General features: G+C 44.5%; 1 protein-coding gene across 1 annotated transcript in view; it reads left to right on the top strand.

Annotated features, from left to right (window-relative positions):
- The window catches only part of SMAD6 (SMAD family member 6), a 70475-nt gene extending 51949 nt beyond the window's left edge, over positions 1-18526 (top strand). The window contains exon 4 of the mRNA XM_058156597.1: positions 17613-18526. Within this exon, the coding sequence (XP_058012580.1) occupies positions 17613-18157 (545 nt within the window). The 3' untranslated portion in view covers positions 18158-18526. The remainder of the gene's footprint in view (positions 1-17612) is intronic.
- Positions 18527-21742: the final 3216 nt, after the last annotated feature.

Here is a 21742-nt window from a genome sequence, read left to right as displayed (position 1 = left end):
CCTCTGTAGGCCATTTACAGTAACCTTTCATGTTCATATAGGGAACACTTTAAAAGCTCACTTTGTGTGTGAGAAGCCAACAGATCTGAAGTGATGTCCAGACTGCTAAAGCTAATGTGATAATCATAAATACACTTTTATGCCTCAGCAGGTTAACCAGCTTACCTGTGGCTCTGGAAAAGTGATTTCCCCATAACCAAAAAACAGGCAAAATTGCAAAAACTTTATGTTTGGTCAACACCTCTGACTAAATGAAGTACCCCTTATTCCAGCAGTAAAAATGTGAAGCAAGACAGGCTGGATATTTTATTTTATTTTTTGTCTTTTAATGACCTCGTAATCTTTTCGATCGGGATGGAGTCAGAGCAACTGAATGGAGCCAAGTGTTTACTGGCCGGATGCCCTTCCTGTCGCCAATGCGGAGTTCGCAGCTGATATTTACACATTGTGCCCAGAGAGAGAAATATCTGCCGCTACCTAGGATCGAACTCACAGCCTGTCAGGCTGAATAGTTCCTCATTTCCTTATGCTTTCATTTGAAGAAAAGTGAAAAGATGCTGTCCTGAGAAAGCCTTGGAGATGTGGCGGGTTCCATGCCTGCTCATCTCATGCCTCTGAACAACAGAATAACAGATTTGGAAGGGACCTTTCAAGGTCTTCTTATCCAACCTCCTTCGTAAGCAGGAGGCCCTATCCCGTTCTGGACAAATGAAATGGTACCTGTTCTAGGTGGTGGCTTCTTGGTTGCAAGAGAGGAGCCAAGGGAAAAAAATGAAAAGAGAGAGGGAGGGGAGAAAAAGGAAGAGGGGGCAGGTAGAGGAGAGAGCCTTAGTTCCTGGTGAAGAGCAAGGCATGCTGGAGGGCTCCCTAGAGGAAAAACCTGTTCTTCTACTAGCCGTAGCTTCTCCTGCCATGTTTTCTCTCTCCTCCCATATCCCTTGCAATTGGGGGTGGGGGTGGATGGCTCTGCTTCATTTACAATGAGATTAAGGGCACGTTTTTGATGGTAGAGGAACCTCCGGGGCCCAAATGATCTTCTCGGAGACAGGTTTCCAACTGCTAGCAACCACATTGGTACTTTTGCTAATTAGACCTGCTAGAACAACTTAAAGTTCTTAGTTGTAGCTCTGGCTTTATCTTGTTTTAATTTCTTAACATCTAATTGATTTCATGTTAGAATAGAATAGAATAGAATAGAATTTTTTATTGGCCAGGTGTGATTGGACACACAAGGAATTTGTCTTGGTGCATATGCTCTCAGTGTACATAAAAGAAAAGATACCTTCATCAAGGTACAACATTTACAACACAAATGATGGTCAATATATCAATATAAATCATAAGGATTACCAGCAACAAAGTTACAGTCATACAATCATAAGTGAAAAGAGATTGGTGATGGAAACAATGAGAAGATTAATAGTAGTGTAGATTTCGTAAATAGTTTGACAGTGTTGAGGGAATTATTTGTTTAGCAGAGTGATGGCCTTCGGGCAGAAACTGTTCCTGTGTCTTGTTGTTCTGGTGTGCAGGGCTCTATAGTGTCGTTTTGAGGGTAGGAGTTGAAACAGTTTATGTCCTGGATGTGAGGGATCTGTAAATATTTACAACAATAAACTTGTTAGGGGCCCCTACTGTTTCTATCCTGGGGTTCCTGTGGAAGAAAAACGATTTCTTAGGGCAGTGGCGTCTCTTGAGGGTGGATGCCAGAGGTATAAGAGGTGTTGCTCTTCTCAAATAGGCTCTTAATATTTTCTAGCTCTCTTGGGATGGGTGCAAATGATGGAGCCAGTTTTCCTGTCTTTACAAGAAGCGTGCTTTGATAAATTTCAAATGGGGGAGACACAGATAAATTCTCTGGGCCCCGTAGCTTTGCTGCCCCAATTAGCAGTCCAGTTTAGCATCCGATAAGCCAGTTCTTCTCAAACTTGGCAACTTGAAGATGTGTGGACTTCCAGCTCCCAGAATTTCCCAGCCTGTTTGGGAGCTGAAGTCCTCACATCATCTTCATGTTGCCAAGGTTGAAAAACCCTGTTACAGGGTGTCAATAGTGACATCTAGTGACAGAACATAGTATTATCAATGGCAAAAAGAAAAACTAGAATTTTTTTTCTAGAATTTCTAAAAACTAGAAACTCGGTGCTCCTTGTTTTTTATTAGATATTTTTCAAGCTGGTGAGCTTTGAAAGTACTTAGGAAATTAATCAGTAAAGTACTACTGCCATGGGGATGCCGCAGTGGTCGTAAGTGTGAACAACAGTCACGAGTCCCTTTTTTCAGTGCTGTTATAACTTCGGACAGTCGCTAAATGAACTGTTTTAAGTTGAGGACTACCTATATAGAGATGGTTTAGCAAATTATTAGGTCTTCATAGATTTGTTAAGATTCTGGAGAGAGATTATGGTTGAGCCGAAGGGGAAGGGAAGAGAGGAACGAGGGGTTGAGTTGAACCTTAAATCTAGGATGAATGAAGAATAGAATAGAACAGAACAGAACAGAACAGAATAGAATAGAATTTTTATTGGCCAAGTGTGATTGGACACACAAGGAATTTGTCTTGGTGCATATGCTCCCAGTGTACATAAAAGAAAAGATACCTTCATCAAGGTACAACACTTACAACACTTAATGATAGTCATAGGGTACAAATTTAACCCTTAATGATACAACACTTAATGATAGTCATAGGGTACAAATAAGCAATCAGGAACAATCAATATCAATATAAATCATAAGAATTACCAGCAACAAAGTTACAGTCATACAGTCATAAGTGGAAAGAGATGGGTAATGGGAATGATGAGAAGATTAATAGTAATGCAGATTTCGTAAATAGTTTGACAGTGTTGAGGGAATTATTTGTTAGCAGAGTGATGGCCTTCGGGGAAAAAACTGTCCTTGTGTCTAGTTGTTCTGGTGTGCAGTGCTCTGTAGCGTCGTTTTGAGGGTAGGAGTTGAAACAGTTTATGTCCTGGATGTGAGCTACTCAGAGAGAAGATTATCGGCTTCATTTGCATCTCTTGGGTTGTTATTTCTACAGAGATTGATCTGTAACTCATCAATTTTGTCTGTGTTTCCAAAAGTGACACATTTGGCATTTTATAGCAATAGAGAGTTATTTTTTTAAATGTAGATTTAGAAACATCAAAGTATTATTCAATATATCTAATGTATATAATTTCCCTCCCTGCTCTCTTTTAGTTCCCCCCCCTTTTTTTAGTGAAATTTGTTGATATTTTTTTTCAGTGTTTGTCTGTGTATGTGTGTGTGCGTAATCTTTGTAAAACTCGTTAAGATCAATAGAATTTAATATTTTTAAAAAACAGAGAAGTCCTCCGTGTATGAATAGGCCTTTTCTGTTGCTTGTGGTTTGGAAGAGTTGGCGTATGAGTTAGTGCAGAGGCCAGCCGTCAAGGCCCAAACCTCCATTCTCTTCTTCAGCCCCTTTTATGTGGGTCCTCTGAAGTTTTCTCCAACCCCACTTGCTGGCACTCCAGTTTTCACTCTCAAATGGTAAACAAGTTAAAATCATACTGCTAGTCCTGAGATCGGTGTAACCTATTTTACTTTTTAAGGGAAAGAAAGGTTGGTATCATAGGTCCCCCAAAAGCTTCCTGCTTCCCCCCCTCCCATAAAAAAGAGGGTGATGCCAAAAAAAAAACCTAGCTTGGTGTGCCACAGCCCTCCCCTGCTTATCTAGTACAGGGGTCTCCAACCTTGGTCCCTTTAAGACTTGTGGACTTCAACTCCCAGAGTCCCTCAGCCAGAAAAGCTGGCTGAGGGACTCTGGGAGTTGAAGTCCACAAGTCTTAAAGGGACCAAGGTTGGAGACCCCTGACCTAGTATAGCCATTTTTCTCCCCCAAAACTAGAAGCCACCAAAGAGTTGACAGTTCTTGGCAGCTTAGCATGATTATTATGCAGACCATTTGACTGGTTGTGCAAGCCATGGTTAAAACAATCCATGGATTTGTATGATGTCTTTGGTCTTCTAGCCTGCCATGGTCTTAATCCAGTGTTTATCAACCTCAACAACTTTGAGGTATGGCGGACGTCAACTCCGAGAATTCTCCAGTCAGAATGCTGACTGAGGAATTCTGCGAGTTTGAAGTCCACCCACATTTTCAAGTTGCTACGGATGGAGAACACTGATCTAATCTCAGTGGGTTATACTCTTATAAAACATCTCTCCTCCCCTTCCCCTGTTTTAGGGGGGTCTTGAATACCTTGTCCTTCTGACCCGTCCACTTCTTGGGGGGATGGTGGGGTGTGGAGAGGATATTTTCAGGCATTGTAAAAGGAGAGGTGTATCAATTTCTGGTAGTCAAACATCAGACATCAGTTTGATAGCCCCTTTTCCAATTAACTAATTTAATTGAAAGGAAACATCACTCTTCCCTGAGCTACAAGCTCATGCTTTTTATTAAATACATCGGTTGGACAAGGGACTGCTAGCCACTTAATAGGTGAATGAATTCCTTGACTGAGCATTAGAAAGGTTGTCGTTGTGTCTTTTCTCCCTCGTTTGCGGTGCCAGCTTGTTCTGCACATGTAGAAGCACCTTGGGAGCTCTTGTGCTGTTTCTTCAAAGCGCACAGATATGTCTACTAAGAGACAGCGCACGGTTGTCTAGTCGGCTTCCTGGGTTCCTGGTTCTGTGTATAGTGAAGAGAATAACATACTTAGAGCAGTGTTTTCTCAACTTCAGGGACGTTTAGATGTGTGGACTTCCAACTCCTAGCATTCTTCAGTCAGCCATCCTGTCTGGAGAATGCTGGGAGCTAAAGTCCACACATCTTAAAGTCCCTAAGGTTGAGAAACATTGCGCTGGAATCTTAAGGGCCAAGGAAATTGCAGGAAGCAGGCCCTATATTGGCTGCTGCGTCTCTTTCCCTGCGTCCAGAACCTTTCGCCTTCTGGATGCAACCCAGTGGATGGAAAGCTTTATCCAGCTGAACTCAAAGCTTTGAAGCAAGTGGATTTTGTTTGACCTGAGATTGGAAGGAAATAATTGGAGCAGGACCAGTGGTGGGATTCAGCCGGTTTTCTCCAGTTTGGGTGAACCAGTTGTTAAATTCCCACCCTCCTTGCTATCAAAGTGGATCCTGGGCACTGGGCTCCACTGCAATGGAGAAACGGGCAACTGAGTGGCTGGCGCGAGGGAAGGAGATGATTGCTTTTCCTCTTTCTTCTCCTTGCTCCGCCTCCTTCCTTTATGCCGGCTGCTCCATTGCCCGTTTCTCCATTGCAGCGCAGAGCCCAGGATCCACTTTGATAGTGGGAAGCTTATCCCGTGTGTGCAGCAGAGGTGGAGGATGAGGGTGAGCCATGTGTATCCCATGACAGCCAGCCTGACCCTGGGTGAACCAGTTGTTAAATTATTTGAATCCCACCACTGAGGCAGGACTTAGAAGCTTGCCTGGCCAAGTGGACCATACCTGCCTCGAGCTTCTGTTCTGGCAGTTCCTGCCCTTCTTTTGCCTACTTCGGCATTTCCGAATCTGTCTCAAACCCAAAGAATTGGGACCGCTCATTAAGTTCTAGTGAGGTTGGTTTATTTTTCAAGCCTACACACCAGAATCAAACCAGGTCAGCAAGAGTTAACAGATTCAGTAGAGGCTGGGCTTAGAGTATTTGTGGATATGAAAGGATTCTAGGCTGAGTCCTCTCTTGACTCCACTTCCAGGCGCTGCCTGCTCTTCTCCTACAACCTGGTTGCTTTGCACATAGAATTAACTGCGGAGCCTTCCTGGAAGATTTTTTTCCTCCTCCTCCTCCCTCTCTTTTTCTCCCTAGCAGGAAAAGTCTCCAAATGTTGTAATTACCTGCAAACCTTGTGGTTCTCTGAATGGGGCAGTGGGAGCCAGGGCATGGATTTAAAAAATAAAAAATAAATAAAAGTCATGGAATTGCAGTCCGTTGCATTTAGGGCGCTGCTCCTAAAACAAGGCTTAAATTACAGGCCTGACTGCGGCTTCCCCTTTTTCCCTTCTCAGAATTTTTGCCAAGTTGCAATTGACTTAATGAAATCCTGCTATTTTGTGCAGTGGGGATATCTTTGGCAGATGTTGATTTAACCGGAGTTCGGATCTTATTTTTCTCCTTTTTCTTTAAAAGTGAGCAGAGCCCTTTGGGGAAGGAGGAAAGAAAGTGGGGGTTCCTGTTTGTGGCACACAATCGTTGCAGCCAGTTGCTTCTCTGCTTTCTTCAATTGGGGGGCACCTCAGAGAAGGACCTTGGCACTGCCTTCCCTCTTGTTCCCTCCCCAAAACACAGTTGGAAACCTTACAAAAATAAACCGTAGTAAATAGAACTTCCAGCGTGTGCCTTTGCTGGGATCCTTCACAGGATTCTTACAACCAAACAGATCAGATATCTTCCTTTGTTATTATTCTCTGACTCTGCTTTTTAAGGTTTATTTTATTTGGCGCTGCTCCTTCCCCTTTTTCTTCTGGTGTTCTCCTGGGACCTGGGATTACAGAGATCATCAAGCAGTTGCCCAGATCTTTATCAGACTGTCCGCTTATCACAGTTTTGGGATGGAAACATTGGAAAGAAGTTCCAGTCAAGAATTTAGTTTGGCCTTCTACGCTGACCGGAATATTTGCTCTGCCATGTCTGTAGCCCATTTGGCTTCTTTCTAGCCTGGTGGTGGGCACCCGTTCACAATCTAGAAGGGGTTTCTCTTCTCCATGTTATCTTGGTCCAGGGGTGAAATGCTCCTGGATCAGCTGATCTGGTAGTGATGGCGGCAGGTGGTTCGGAGAACCAGTAGCAAAAACCAGTAGCAAAAATCCCTCTTCCACACACACACACACCGCCCATGCCCACCCAATCGCCTGGTCACCTGCTTGCCTGGTTACCGCTTCTTTTAAAAAATATTTTTAAAAGGTAAAAAAAAAAGCAAAGATAGTACCAATAATAATAGATGCTTTGGGTCCAACCCAAAAACATCTGTAGCACTACTTGAACACCATCAGCAATGACAAAATCCTCCTTGGTCAGTTGCAGAAGGCAGCTGAATTTGGAACATCAGACATGCTGCAGTGATATCTTCCAACACCATCAAATTTCCCAGGTCCTTTGGAAAGACTCGATAGGTTGATAAAAATGCCATGACTGAATGCACCACAAACCATAATAGTAAATTCTGGGCAGACAGCCACTTCCCAGACTCAGAAGATACTCTATTCACCAGAGGTCTTTAAACTTGGGAGCTTTAAGACTTGTGGACTTCAAGTCCCAGAATTCTCCAGCCAGCATAGCACAGCTGGCTGGTGAATTCTGGGAGTTGAAGTCCACAAGTCTTAAAGCTCCCAAGTTTGAAGACCTCTGCTCTACGCAAACAGCATCCGATCTCTGAATTTCCGTGTCTTCGTCCCACGCTTTGATACTCTCTTCATCAACTTCTTGTCTTTAAATTCTTCCAGTTTTAAAAATTGGACGGTCTGGATGGCCTTTAAAGCTGGGCCTCCTAGGATTGTGTTTTCCACTCACTTTGGCCACAGCATCAAAAGAAGCAGAAGGAGGTTGGCAAGCATGAGCTGTGTCCACCAATGTCCTTGCATCCACAGAACCAATTAATAACAACAATAGCAACAGCTGCTGGCAGCTCGCCCCGAGTCTCCTAGGACAGGGGTCTCCAACCTTGGCAACTTTCAGACTTGTGGACTTCAACTCCCAGAGTTCCTCAGCCAGCAAAGGAACTGGGAGTTGAAGTCCACAAGTCTGAAAGTTGCCAAGGTTGGAGACCCCTGTCCTAGAACCAGGGAGATAAAAAGTGGCCTGAGGGGCAAGGGAGGTGGTTTTGAAATGAGTTGATTTCTTGTCTCTTGGGCCTTTATGAAAACCTTTGCTTGGTTGTGCTGAGTTAGCGGTTACAGGATCAGAAAATTGTCTGCATGACACCAGCCAAAGCAGAGATTTGAGGCTGTGATATAACTGTGCTGCCATTAGTTATCCTGTTGAACCACATGGAGCTGTGGAGATGACCTTCCATAAACTCGTGCCCTCCAGATCAGGGGTGAAATCCAGCAGGTTCTGACAGGTTCTGGAGAACCGGTAGCGGAAATTTTGAGCAGTTCAGAGAACTGGCAAATACCACCTCTGGCTGGCCCCGGAGTGGGATGGGAATGGAGATTTTGCAGTATCCTTCCCCCATGTTGTGTCTGCGCCCCCTGAGCCGGGCCTCCTTTCAGAAAGTGACTTGGACAGTGAGGGGGAAGGGTTGTCAGGACTTATCTCGGGAGCACCGGCTTCCCTGGCTCAGCTCCAGGAGCCAGAGGCAGGCCAGGTGGAAGAGATAACAAGGCCTCCGTCCCCTGACTCTTCCCCCCCAGGCCACGCCTTCAGACCCAGCTGATGGCAATCAGGCTTGGTTGGACCCTAGGTTTCGTAGGCAGGAGAGATGGGAACAACAGAAGCAGGGGTGGGGCAGGCCTAGGAAGTGCTGAGTCATGGAGCCACACCCCATAGGATATAAAGGCAGCAAGAACTGCTGTGCCGCTTCGTAGCAAGCAAATCAACTGATTAACTAAGAGCTGAAGTTTGTTCCTGGGTGACTCATCGGCATCGAGGGAGATAACAGAGACACTTGGCAGACGCTCGTTATTCTGCTGCCAGAGCTGATAGTGCCAGCTAATTAAGCCATCACTTGGACGGAGGCGAAGGAAGACAGAACACCCCAGGAGTGGGGAGGGAATTGGATTTTTCAGGATCCTTCTCCCAGGAGTGGGGAGGGAATGGGGATTTTGCAGGATCCTTCTCCTGCAGTGGGGTGGGAATGGGGATTTTGCAGGATCCTTCCCCTGGAGTGGGGTGGGAATGGAGATTTTGCAATATCCTTCCCCCAGGAGTCAGGAGGGAATGGAGATTTTGCAGTATCCTTCCCCTTCCATGCCCATCAAGCCACACCCACAGAACCGGTAGTAAAAAAATTTGGATTTCATCACTGCTCCAGATATGTTAGAACTTCTCTTCCCAGAATTCCCCCTCTGCAGACATGCTGGCAGGGATGTCCTGGGAACTGCAGAAGTGCTGCCCCAACACTTCTGGAAGACTTTGAGTTGGAGGTGATTGCTCAGGAAGCTTCCGTGGCACATGGTGAAGGAGGCCAAGATTGCACAGTGAGGTTGTTTGAGTCTCCTTAACTTGATGCTCATCTTTGAGACGTTTAGAGCCGGCAGCCCTAATACCACATCCGTAGTACCACATCCATCATCATCATCTAGCTTGGAATGTGGTTGCTGCCCAAAGAAACGCTCCCTGTGGCTTCTTGGAAGCTCCTTGGCTGCTTCGCCAAGAAAGGACCTTCTCAAGCCCCACTGACCCAGAAAGCCCTAATTTAGAGGTGCCCTCCTGCTAACCACAGTCACAGCTGGAGACCCCCATGTGCCATGCTGTGCCTGTGTTTTTCCCTCTCCCTTCCAGACAACCTTTTTAAAAAAAAATTGAGGAAGGGTCTTGAAAAGGAGGGGCGGGGAAGAAAAGTGAGCTTATGGCTGCCGCCCGGAATGACTTAACTCCGAAGGTATGTGTCTGAAGAGCTGGCTTGTACAAACAAGCAGATTCGAAGCTGTGAAAACGCAACTCCAGCCTTGCCCCCGGCTGGGGTGGCATGGCGTGGATTGGTGTGTCACGGATCATTTGCCCCGGGACGCGCCAGTCTCACCTGGCGGTAATGAAATAGTGCTGAGGGAAGAGTTTGAAGGAGAAGCAAGTTGGTTGCTGGCCATGCCTCTTGTAAAAGTTTCCATCACCAGATAATTCGCTCGCACTCCATTGGAGGCTTTTCATGTCATGGGCACTTCAGGGTTGGAGTAGCTCCGTTTTTACCTGATGCATTGCAGCTGCAGCTTGCAATCCTAAGGAACTTTTAAGTATACTGGGCTCCATGAAAGCAATTCAGGGTGTTGTTGGGCCAGGATGTTCTGGAGCTGGGATGGCTGTTTCCCTCCCTTCTGGGTACCAGTTTCTGCGAGGGAATTTTTAACCTGTTCCTTATTTGGGCCGCTTGTTCCAAAAGAGGTGGATTGGAGACCCCATAGCTGCTGGACTCCGAAGCAGTGGATGAAGATAAAAGGGTAATAATTTTAGTAAGCCTCTTTCATAAGATTGCGATTGGGGTTTTAATACAGGAGAATATAGATAGCTCAGGGTTGACATGAGGGATCTTTGATGCTCTCTGAGCTTGCAGATGTTTCGTGACCCAAACTAGATAACTCCCATCAGTTAACTAGCACGGATGATGTTACCTAGTTTGGGTAGTGAAACTTCTGCAAGAAAACAACCAAGCTCAGAGAGCACCTAGGACCCCTGGTTGAGGTTTCCTTCCTTCGCGGCGTTCTTAAGACCTGGCAACTGCTGGGGATAGGTCCACCATGTTTTCCTGGCAAGATTTTTTGGAAAGTGGCTTGACGGCCTTGCCTTCTTGCCAGGGCTGAGATGGAGCGGCTCTTCTGACTGACTTCGTGGCTAGGGTGGGACTGGAACTCGCAGCTTTCCCATTCCTAGCCTGGTAACATTAATCATTCATCAAACTGGTTGTCTAATATCCAGGACTGGGGTTAATATGATGCTAAATCCAAATGCAGGTAGTTTGATTTTAGCAGAACGGGGTCTGTGAACCCAAGCATAGTGGTTTGTAAACCATGGTTTACGGCCGAACGGGTTGGCTGAATTGCAGTTTATTGAATAAATCATGGTTAAAGAAACAGCTAGATCTGTGACTGTGAAGCGCCCCCAAAGGAAATGTGGGAATTCATGTGTGGGAAGAGCTCCAGAAGAAGATGGATTTCGCGCGCGCGCGCACACACACACACACACACACACACACACACACACACACACACACACACAAGGCACAGAAGTCATAAGCCTGATCACTCCAAAGCCCTCCTAGCTAATCCATCTTCTAGAGATCCCACGAGGCATTAATCCCCACATTTGCTCAGACAGGCTTCATAGTCACAGACCGAGTTCTTTGTTTAACCATGATTTATTTGGTTCCTTCTGTTTCATCAGGCTGTGCAATTGGGTGTAGAATCAGGCTGTTGACTTTCACCTCGGTAAAAAACGGCCTAGCTAATGTATGTGCTGTTGAGTTTTCAGAAGGAGGCAATCCTTTTTTAAAAATAAAATAAAAAATCAAGGCTTTAAAAGTGAGACCATTTGCACATTTGCTCATATATCTTGCACCCTTTAGAAAAGGGGGAAGGGGTTAAGCAGGCAGCAAAGCCTTTAATTGCTCCCAAACCTGTTAGCTTGTCTATCGTTGGAATCCCTAGTGCTGCCGTGTAATGGGATGAGCTCCTGTTACTTGTCCCAGCTTCTGCCAACCTAGCAGTTTCAAAAGCATGTAAAAAATGCAAGTAGAAAAAATAGGGACCACCTTTGGTGGGAAGGTCACAGCATTCCGTGCGCCTTTGGCGTTGAGTCATGCCGGCCACATGACCACGGAGACGTCTTGGGACAGTACTGGCTCTTCGGCTTTGAAACGGAGATGAGCACCGCCCCCTAGAGTCGGGAACGACTAGCACGTTTGTGCGAGGGGAACCTTTACCTTTACCTTGGCATGACTTTGAATAAGAGGGCCAGCACCAACTTTGTTCCTCTGCAGGAGATAGGACCCAGAAGTAAGTTGGAGGCTGAGTGAATCTGAAGCAGAGGCTGACAAAAATCTCCCACAATGCAGCACTGGCCAGATGTGCTGAGCTACAGCTGCTGTTGTGCCCAAACAGCATCGCCAGCATTTCTCGGAGTCTCAATCTCAAGAGTCTCACCTGGCAATCTCAGAGTCCTTTCTAACTCTGTTATTCTTTTATAATGCTGTGTCCTAATTTTCTGTTCTGTTCTAACCCACAAGCTGCCTGAGAGGGGGGCAAACCACTGGAAGGTATCAGAAAGGGGAGGAGGCTGGGTTGCCAAGAACAGGGGTCTCCAACCTTGGCAACTTTAAGACTTGTGGACTTCAACTCCCAGAGTACCTCAGCCAGCAAAGCTAGCTGAGGAACTCTGGGAGTTGAAGTCCACAAGTCTTAACATAACATAACATAACATAACATAACATAACATAACATAACATAACATAACATAACATAACATAACATAACATAACAACAGAGTTGGAAGGGACCTTGGAGGCCTTCTAGTCCAACCCCTTGCCCAGGCAGGAAATCTTATACCGTTTCAGTCAGATGTCGAAGCCTGGAATTTTGCACGACACCAGAGAATGACCCAGGCCTTTTACTTGCATGATGTCCAGTCCTTCCTTTCCACCTTTCCTCCAATTAATTCTGTTTTTCTTGACTGGCTTTCAGCAGGAACTGTTTCTTCCACCAGAAAATCGGGCTCTTCAGTAACCTTTGGAGTTTTTGAACCTTTCCTTCAGAGTCGAGGCTGAATGCCAAGTTTCATGAGTTGAAACCTCAAAATGTTCTTTGTTTCCTATCACCAAGACTGAATACTTTCTTACGTTTAGATCCCACAAACATCTATAGTAAGATTAATGTGCCAGCAGCATTCTGTTACACAGCTTTTGGTTTTAAAAAAAACACACATGCAAATATCCAAATGCTCAGAATTAAAAACATCCAAGAAATACCTCCAAGATCATTAGATCTGATATCAGTAGATGGGTGATGGCCAGAATAGGATATAAATCTGGAAGATGAGCTGGAACACTTATTTGCAAGAGTCTAAAGCCATGATGGCGAACCTATGGCACGCGTGCCAGAAGTAATGGCACGCAAGCCGTCACCCCAGTTCAGGTCCGCTGCACATGCACGCACACCTCCCGCCAGCCAGCTGGTCTTCTGGTCTCTGCCGCGCATGCACAGTGGGCGGGGCACATGTCAGGAACCACGTGCGCAAGCGTGGGGCGCATGCAGGGGGCCGCATGCACATGAATGGGGGGTTGGAGGGGATGCACGGGGGCTGCACACGCATTGCATTTTGGGGATTTGGGCATGCACACGCTTTGGGCACTTGGTCCAGAAAATATTAGCCATCACTGGTCTAAAGCAAGGGTCTCCAACCTTGGCAACTTTTAAGACTTGTGGACTTCAACTCCCAGAGTTCCTCAGCCAGCTTTGCTTTGCTTTGTTGGCTGAAGATCTCTGGGAGTTGAAGTCCACAAGTCTTAAAGGTTGCCATGGTTGGAGACCCCAGGTCTAAAGGGCCAGCAATCCCTTGTTTTAGGATGTAGGTTCCTGGACTTTCTCAGGGCCTACCAAGTAGATTCATCTTTTGTCCTTGCTTGATTGAGTAGCTCCATTGAACCTGTCCATATTTTCCTGAACCTTCTCCGTTCAGAAGCTTCTCCTCATACCTTATTCCTCAGTTTGATGATGATTAGTTTAGGACTGTCGTTTTTCAGGCCAGGCCTTCATTTTTTATTTTTTATTTTGTTTACATTTATACCCCGCCCTTCTCCGAAGACTCAGGGCGGCTTACAGTGTATAAGGCAATAGTCTCATTCTATTTGTATATTTTTACAAAGTCAACTTATTGCCCCCCCAACAATCTGGGTCCTCATTTTACCTACCTTATAAAGGATGGAAGGCTGAGTCAACCTTGGGCCGGGCTCGAACCTGCAGTAATTGCAGGCTACTGTGTTCTTAATAACAGGCTTTACCAGCGTGAGCTAAACCGTGTTATCATGTTCCTAACTTAGTTTTTAAGGAGCTGGGTGGCAAGTGGTGTGATTTATTTAGACATAAGGTACTTTGGTAGACCTGAGGTTCCAGCATCAAGGTTCAGGAGAACATGGTTTATCAATACACCAGCCAATTTATTTGTACTCATTTCCTATGTTCACATCCATGTTTATCTTGCACAAGTTTGACAAATAAATACCAAATACTAAAATTTGATCATACAAGGAGAAAAATTGCAGAAGAACAATCCACACAGCAACTTTTCCCCTGCGACTGTTAATCTTGAGCATTCTCACAAGCATGCTTGCTTTTGAATGGTTGAAGTAGGCTAAAATCATTTTGGGGTTTGTTTTGTTTTTGTTTTTTTGGTCCAAACAAAATTCTTGGTCCAGGATTTTGCCTGGGGAAGAAGGGGGCGTTCAGTTCTTCCCCTCCTCCTCCTCCTCCTCTCCTTTCCCCTCTGAAAACTGCAGAGCTACAACTCAAGTTAATCTTTAGCAAAACAACAGCAAGTTTAGGGTTGGTTCCCTGGGCAAGTAATGTCTGTTTTTCCTGCCAGTGAAATTTGAGATGGAAAGGGGGGAGATAGGTGGGTGGGGGAGAGAGAGAGTAGGCCTCTGTTTTTGAAATCCTCTCAAGCAAAATGATGGTATCGGTTTGACTTCAGAGTTAATTGGACTTGATAGCATCAAGGTAGAAGGTCAGAAGGGCAAAGTCTTGAGATAGGTTTGTTGGGAAGCTCCGAGCCAGGATCAGGGTTTTCCCACAAACCAAGAAGGCTTGGCTGATGTTCCACAGGACCTGGGGGAAGTCCAGCCAGGGATGGGAAAACCACTCCCAGCCTGCAGATAGGAGCAGAAACATCTAATGTCCCCTTTGCTTAGTGACTTAAAGATGGCATCTCTCAAGCAAATTTGGGGCTGCTAGAAAGTTTTTTTTTTTTAATTGAAAAAGTTTTACAAAGAACAAATTTTTAAACCATCGTTCCCCCCCTTCCCCCCTCCTCCTTCTCCCCCCCCCAGCCCCCCCCCCAGACTTCCCAGAACAAAATGCAGGGTATAACATTTATCAATCATAAGCTAAAATACCACAAAAATCTACCTCATATACACGCTCTCCCAACACCCCCTTAACTCCCCTTTCCCATTTAAACATATACATTAATATATACCATTCGTAACATTATTCATAGGCTATCTGGTACTTTTTAGTCCGATAATTGTTTTGAACATAATCAATCCACCTTCTCCACTCCAGTGCATATTTTTCTTGTGAATATTCTTTCAAATACGCAGAGTTTTTTGCCATTTCTGCTAAGTTTGATACTTTAAGTGTCCATTCTTCAATCGTAGGTAAATCTTCTCTCTTCCAGTATTGTGCAACCAAAAGTCTCGCTGCTGTTATTATCTAGAAAGTATTTTCATGTTGCTGCCCCCCACCCCGAAAAAGGCGCAGAAGAAAGTGGAGCTCTGTCTGTGGGCTGTTTTCAGCTTTGAAGGGTTCCAGATAAAGGTGAAATGAGAAGGTCAAAGCATCTTTCTCCGATATTCTGGTTTTAAGGAAGAATTAAACAGCCAAGGGGAGAAGGGCTCAGTTTGACCTTGTTTTTATTCATCAGAGAATTAACACAGTAGGAATCTCTTCTTTGATTGATGTTCTTTGGAAATTCAGATTCCGGCCAAAAACCTAGAAATTATCCAAATATTATTGTGAGATTAAAGCCAGTAAGGTGTTATTTGTATGTAAAAACCTTTACTTTTTGCAAAAATGTGTGTAGTCTTGTTATTCCACCTAATGCATCAAGGATGGCTTTTCCACAATCCATTCATTTCAATCGTTTATCTTTAAATCTGCTATCTCGGCGGTGTAGCCATATCTGCAAAAATTGCTCTTTTCCTTCCAATTACGGCATTATTTGGTATGTGATGTTCTAGATCCCAATCGGTTTGCTTGCAAAAATCTTCATAACATCATTTTCAGCAACTTTCTCAACTGGTGTTTATCCTTCATTTGGAAAACCAACAATAATTTTTTGCAAAGATGCCGATGGATGATAGTGGCTCCTGTGCCATTGTTTGTAATTAGTATGAGTAATGTTGTTGTAGTCACCCACTTCATGGTTTCAGGTTTTTTTTCACTGTTATTTCTTTTCAATTATAGAACAATAGAATAATAAAATGCAAGTAATCCTCAACTTAGGACAATCATTTTTATTTTTTTTTGCAAAATTTTTTTATTTTTCCATAATAATTCCCACAATTTGACCAGTGTACAATACAATCACTTATCCAACAATCAGTCCTATACTCAAATTATACTCAGTCAGGGCTGCTCGACTGCCACTCCCCCCTTTAATCCTTTCTTCCCTTCTCATCCTTCTTAAACTTCCCCCACCACCTTCTCCTCGCTTTCCTACTTCCCCTCCTCTTTCCCACTTCTCACTACCATCCTTTCTAACCCTCTATCTTCTCCTTCTTCTCCTCCTCCTATCCTTTCTTCTCCCTCCCTTCTTTCCTCCCTACCCACCTACCTACCTACTTTCTTCCTTCTTTACTCCTCTTTCCTTACCCTTTCCCTTCGGGAGTGTTTGCCGAGCAGTCCCGACATTACACCATTCCAACTTGTTTAATTCTACCATTATTCCTGTACAATGGCAACCAATCAATTTATAGTCTTCCCTTCCCTCCTTCCCGGAGACTTCCCAGAACAGAATACAGGGTATTGTAACTAACAAACATAATCTAAAATATAACATAAAACATATTCCATTTCACACCATCACACTATCAATTCCCTTCTTTCTTAAACTAATACATAATAATTCCTAACTTCACTCAAAAACTAATTGATATTTTTTAATCTGATACAACTTAGGACAATCATTGAGGCCAAAATTTTGGTTGCCAAGTGAGATGGTTGTTAAGTGAACTTTGCCCCATTTTACGACCTTTCTTGCCGCAGTTGTTAAGTGAATTACTGAAGTTGTTAAGTTCGTAACACGGTTGTTAAGTGAATCTGGCTTCCCCATATGACTTTATTTGTCAGAAAGTTGCAAAATAGGATCACATGGCCCCGGGACCAGGGGTGAAATGCTCCCGGTTCGGACAGGATCAGCCGCAATGGCGGCATGTGGTTCGGAGAACCGGTAGCAAAAATCCCTGCCCAGCTGAGCCACGCGATCGTCAGAGGCTTTTTTTTTTTTTTACTTTTAAAAGGTAAAAAAGCTGAAGCCTCCTAGGGAAAAAGGCGGGGGGGGGGGTTCATTTGAGAGAGAGAGAAAGAGAGAGAAAAAGAAAGAAAGAAAGAAAAGAAAGAAAGAAAGAAAGAAAGAAAGAAAGAAAGAAAGAAAGAAAGAAAGAAAGAAAGAAAGAAAGAAAGAAAGAAAGAAAGAAAGAAAGAAAGAAAGAAAGAAAGAAAGAAAGAAAGAAAGAAAGAAAGAAAGAAAGAAAGAAAGAAAGAAAGAAAGAAAGAAAGAGGGAGGGAGGGAGGGAGGGAGGAAAAAGGAGAGGAAGGAAGGACTACAAACCTGGCACTAGATGCAGCTTCAGAGGATAATCCAGGGCTGGAAGGGACCTGGAGGTCATCTAGTCCAACCCTGCTCCAGCTGGACATTGTTAGTAAGTTTCTGTCTTTTGATCCCCCAGTCACATAGCCACGCACACCCAATCACCTGACCCCACCAAGCCACGCCCACCAAGCCACGCCCACAGAACCCGTAGGAAAGAAATTTAGATTTCACCACTGCCCAGGACACTGTGACCGTCATAAATATGAGACAGTTGCCAAGCGTGTGAATTTTGATCACGTGACCGTGGGGGATGCCGCAACGGTGGTCGGTGTGAAAAATGGTCAGACTTTTTCAGTGCCGTTGTAACTTCGAACAGCCGCCACTAAATGAACTGTTCAAAGCTCTTCTCTTCCTTTGGGCCGACCTGACCTGTCCTTCCTCTCCCCCCAGATGCCAGCATGTTGCCTGATGCCGTGAAACACAGCCACTGGTGCAGCGTCGCCTACTGGGAGCATCGGACACGCGTGGGTCGCCTCTACACAGTGTACGAACAGTCTGTCAGTATATTTTATGACCTACCTCAAGGAAACGGCTTCTGCCTCGGACAGCTCAACCTGGAGAACAGAAACGAGACGGTCCAGAGGACTCGGAACAAGATCGGATATGGGATTTTGCTCAGCAAAGAAGCGGACGGCGTGTGGGCTTACAACCGAAGCGAACACCCCATCTTTGTCAATTCCCCAACCCTGGACATTCCCAGCTGTCGGACCTTAATCGTGCACAAAGTGATGCCTGGGTATTCGATCAAAGCCTTTGACTACGAGAAATCCTGTCTCTTGAAACATGCCACTGACTTAGAGTACCCAGACGGGCCCTATGACCCGAATAGTGTCCGGATCAGCTTTGCGAAAGGCTGGGGGCCCTGCTACTCCAGGCAATTTATCACCTCTTGTCCCTGCTGGCTAGAAATTTTGCTCAACAGAAACAACAGGTAGCTGTTGGAGGACCCCAAATATCATCTACCTAGATTTAATATAAAGTTTTATATATATATAAATATATATATTATATGAAAATATATATATTATACTTGTAATTATGGAGTCATTTTTACAATGTCATTATTTATGTACGGTGCAATGTGTATATGGACAAAAAAATGGAAAATGCACTTTGGCTAAAAGTCTTTCAGTACTACAGTTGTTTTTTAAAAAAAAATGATGGAAAAAATATACAGCAAATATTGGAGTATTTGCCAGGATTTTGGCTGTATAGTTTTTTTTTTAATCGTAATATCCAGGCCAAAAGCTAGTACCAGTTGCTCATTGATAATAAACTATTTGCATTTATAGGTGTCCCCATTGTCTGTTTTTTTTTAATTATTATTTTTTGAATAAAGAAAGAAAATGGCAAGAGGAACTATTTGTGACTTAAAGAAAATATATTTCTGGCGTTGGCATGGAATGAAATAAGGAGTCTCTACCTTTCCTTTAGAACAGGGTTCTCCAAACTTGGGCAACTTTGAGACTTGTGAACTTCAACTCCCAGAATTCTGCTTTAAAACTATCGTTAGTGCCCGCCTGGCTGAGGAATTCTGGGAGGTGAAGTCCACAAGTCTTAAAGTGGCCAAGAGTTCCATTTCTCAAAATGGAGTGTACAAAATACTCTGAGCAAAAGGCCCCATAGAGCCATATGTCAGAGATCTAAAACAAAACACTTGCATATCCAACCTCGGCTTAAACATGTCCATCAGTAAGGAGATGAGAAATCTCTTTGGCTAATTGTTCTGAGCCAACTGCGCTTCCTGTTAGGATTTTCCCTTCCTCTTTCCTGACTGGCATAAGAATCTGCCTTCTGGGAACGTGTGATAGCAATAGCACTGAGACTTAGGGGGAGACCTCAAGCAGGGAATTAGCCTTGAATCCTTGCGTAGCCACAACGGATCCAGAACTGAGCTCCATTGAGCCTTATCTGTCTGTTCCCAGGTGAAGGCTGGCAGTCTGGGGAGAATCCTGAAAAATAAGTCAAAATATAATAAAATAGCAGTAAACTTAAACTCTACCCACATGGATCTTACTTGCGCCTGGCACAGGTCAAGGCGGAGCATCTCAGGTGGCTTCACACTGGTTGCTGCAGCCCCTTCTTCTCCAGTCCCTTCTGAGGAAATCCTGCCTCATGGGGGGTGGGTTGCCCTCCCCTCCCCAAAAGCTTCCTCTGTCCTGAGGTTGCTCTGAAAAAAAAATCAAAGAAAATGAAAGAAAAACACAGCCTTGCAGTTGTCGTGAATGCCATTAAATTAAAACAGCCCCTGTATTACACAATCAACCTCAGCTATTTCATAGCTCCCGTTTGGACAAATTAACGAGCATTCTTAAGAGCTGTTCCTTTGCAAACCCAAGACACTTTTTTGTTAATAATAATCAAATGCATCTCTTTGGCAATCTCTTTTTAATGTCTGTGTTCCCTATAAATGCATGGGCTTGGTGATAATAAACACATAATGGAGACACGGGCGCCTTTCACCCTGCTGCTTACCTAATGGTCCCTCACTCAGGATGAAGGTAAATCAAGGTAGTTCTGATTTTTCCACGTTCAACCAATAAGGTAAAGGTAAAGGTTCCCCTCGCACCTATGTGCTAGTCGTTCCTGACTCTAGGGGGCAGTGCTCATCTCCGTTTCAAAGCCGAAGAGCCAGTGCTGTCCGAAGACGTCTCCGTGGTCATGTGGCCGGCATGACTCGACGCCAAAGGTGCACGGAACGCTGTTACTTTCCCACCAAAGGTGGTCCCTATTTTTCTACTTGCATTTTTCACGTGCTTTCAAACTGCTAGGTTGACTGGAGCTGGGACAAGGAACGGGAGCTCACCCCGTTACGCGGCAATAGGGATTTGAACCGCTGAACTGCCGATCTTTCAATCAATAAGCTCAGCGTCTTAACCACCGAGCTACCGTGTCCCTCAACCAATAGACTGATTGATTAACTAAAAGAACGTCTTTTTATTCCTCTGATGATAGAGAGCAACAGCAGCAAAATCTTGCCTTTATACAAAACCAAACTGGTTTCTCCCAGGATTCATGAACTGAAGTCTCTCTTGTTCCTTGTGCTAGTTAAATAACAAAATTAAATCCAGAGTACGGTGGAAGGAGATTTAACAAGAGCCCAGTTTCAGCCAGGATATCATCGGAGTTTGCAGTGTGATGTCTTCTTTCTACAAAGCTGTTTTATGATTTTAGGAAGACTTCCAACTCATCTCTGGCAACGGAGACTGAACCAATTTGAACGTGTTGTCCTCCTGGCAGGGCTCCCATGACTCCACAGAGGCCCACATTTTGGATGGGGCAAGGGGGAGATGCGCTATGTACCAGAGGTTCCTCTAGTGTGAGGGGCCAGGACACTATTAATTCAACTGCTGCTCAGTCAGGAATCTACCCATCTGTTTTAGAGGACCATCAAGCTCCCTTTAAAACTGAAGGAATCCACCCCTCTTTTGGGTAGACATTTCTTCTGATGCTTCTGCTCAGCCTCCATTCTTCTAGGTTCAAGTGACAGGACCTTCCCTTGCTCTTGGTTTCAATAGGTCTGTCCTTTCTTAGAGATGACCGCTTATTTCAACTCTTGTAGGAATTGAGAGATGATAGTTGACATTGCTAAATTTAGAGAAATGTCTACGTTTGGAATGTCTACATGTCTACCAATGGAGGAGGCTTTTAAAAACCATGGGATTCATCGCCATTGGGCCTACAGATGGTCACCAATCTAGATCAGGGGTCTCCAACCTTGGCAACTTTAAGCCTGGTGGACTTCAACTCCCAGAATTCTGAGAGTTGAAGTCCTCCAGGCTTAAAGTTGCCAAGGTTGGAGACCCCTGGTCTAGATTCAAGGCCTAGGCTAAGTCCTTCTGCTACTCCTTGGCCAGACAACATCCTCAGCAGTGATGGGTTTTAAATTTTTTTACTATCAGTTCTGTGGGTGTGGCATGGCTTGGTGGGCGTGGCTTGATGGGCGTGGCAGGGGAAGGATACTGTAAAATCTCCATTCCCACCTCACTCCAGGGGAAGGTTGCTGCAAAATCCCCATTTCCTCCTGATCAGCTGTGACTCAGAAGGCAGAGAATAGAAGTGGGCGGGGCCAGTCAGAATTTTTACTACTGGTTCTCTGAACTACTCAAAATGTTCGCTATTGGTTCTCCAGAACTGGTCAGAACCTGCTGAACCCCAATTCTTTTCTTTTCTTTTCCAAAAACACCACACTACTAACCAGAGCATATAAAACATTTGCTAGACCAATTCTAGAATACAGCTCGCCTGTTTGGAACCCTCACCACATCTCTGACATCAATACAATTGAACGTGTCCAGAAATATTTTACAAGAAGAGTTCTCCATTCCTCTGAAAACAATAAAATACCCTATCCCACCAGACTTGAAATCCTAGGCTTAGAAAACTTGGAACTCCGTTGCCTTCGACATGACCTAAGCTTAACTCACAGAATCATCTATTGTAATGTCCTTCCTGTTAAAGACTACTTCAGCTTTAATTGCAATAATACTAGAGCAACTAATAGATTTAAACTTAATGTC

Source organism: Ahaetulla prasina, chromosome 13 (assembly GCF_028640845.1).
Source record: "Ahaetulla prasina isolate Xishuangbanna chromosome 13, ASM2864084v1, whole genome shotgun sequence".
Classification (NCBI taxonomy): Eukaryota; Metazoa; Chordata; class Lepidosauria; order Squamata; family Colubridae; genus Ahaetulla; species Ahaetulla prasina.
Note: the sequence above shows the minus strand (reverse complement) of the source record. Positions and strands in the feature narration are given on the sequence as shown.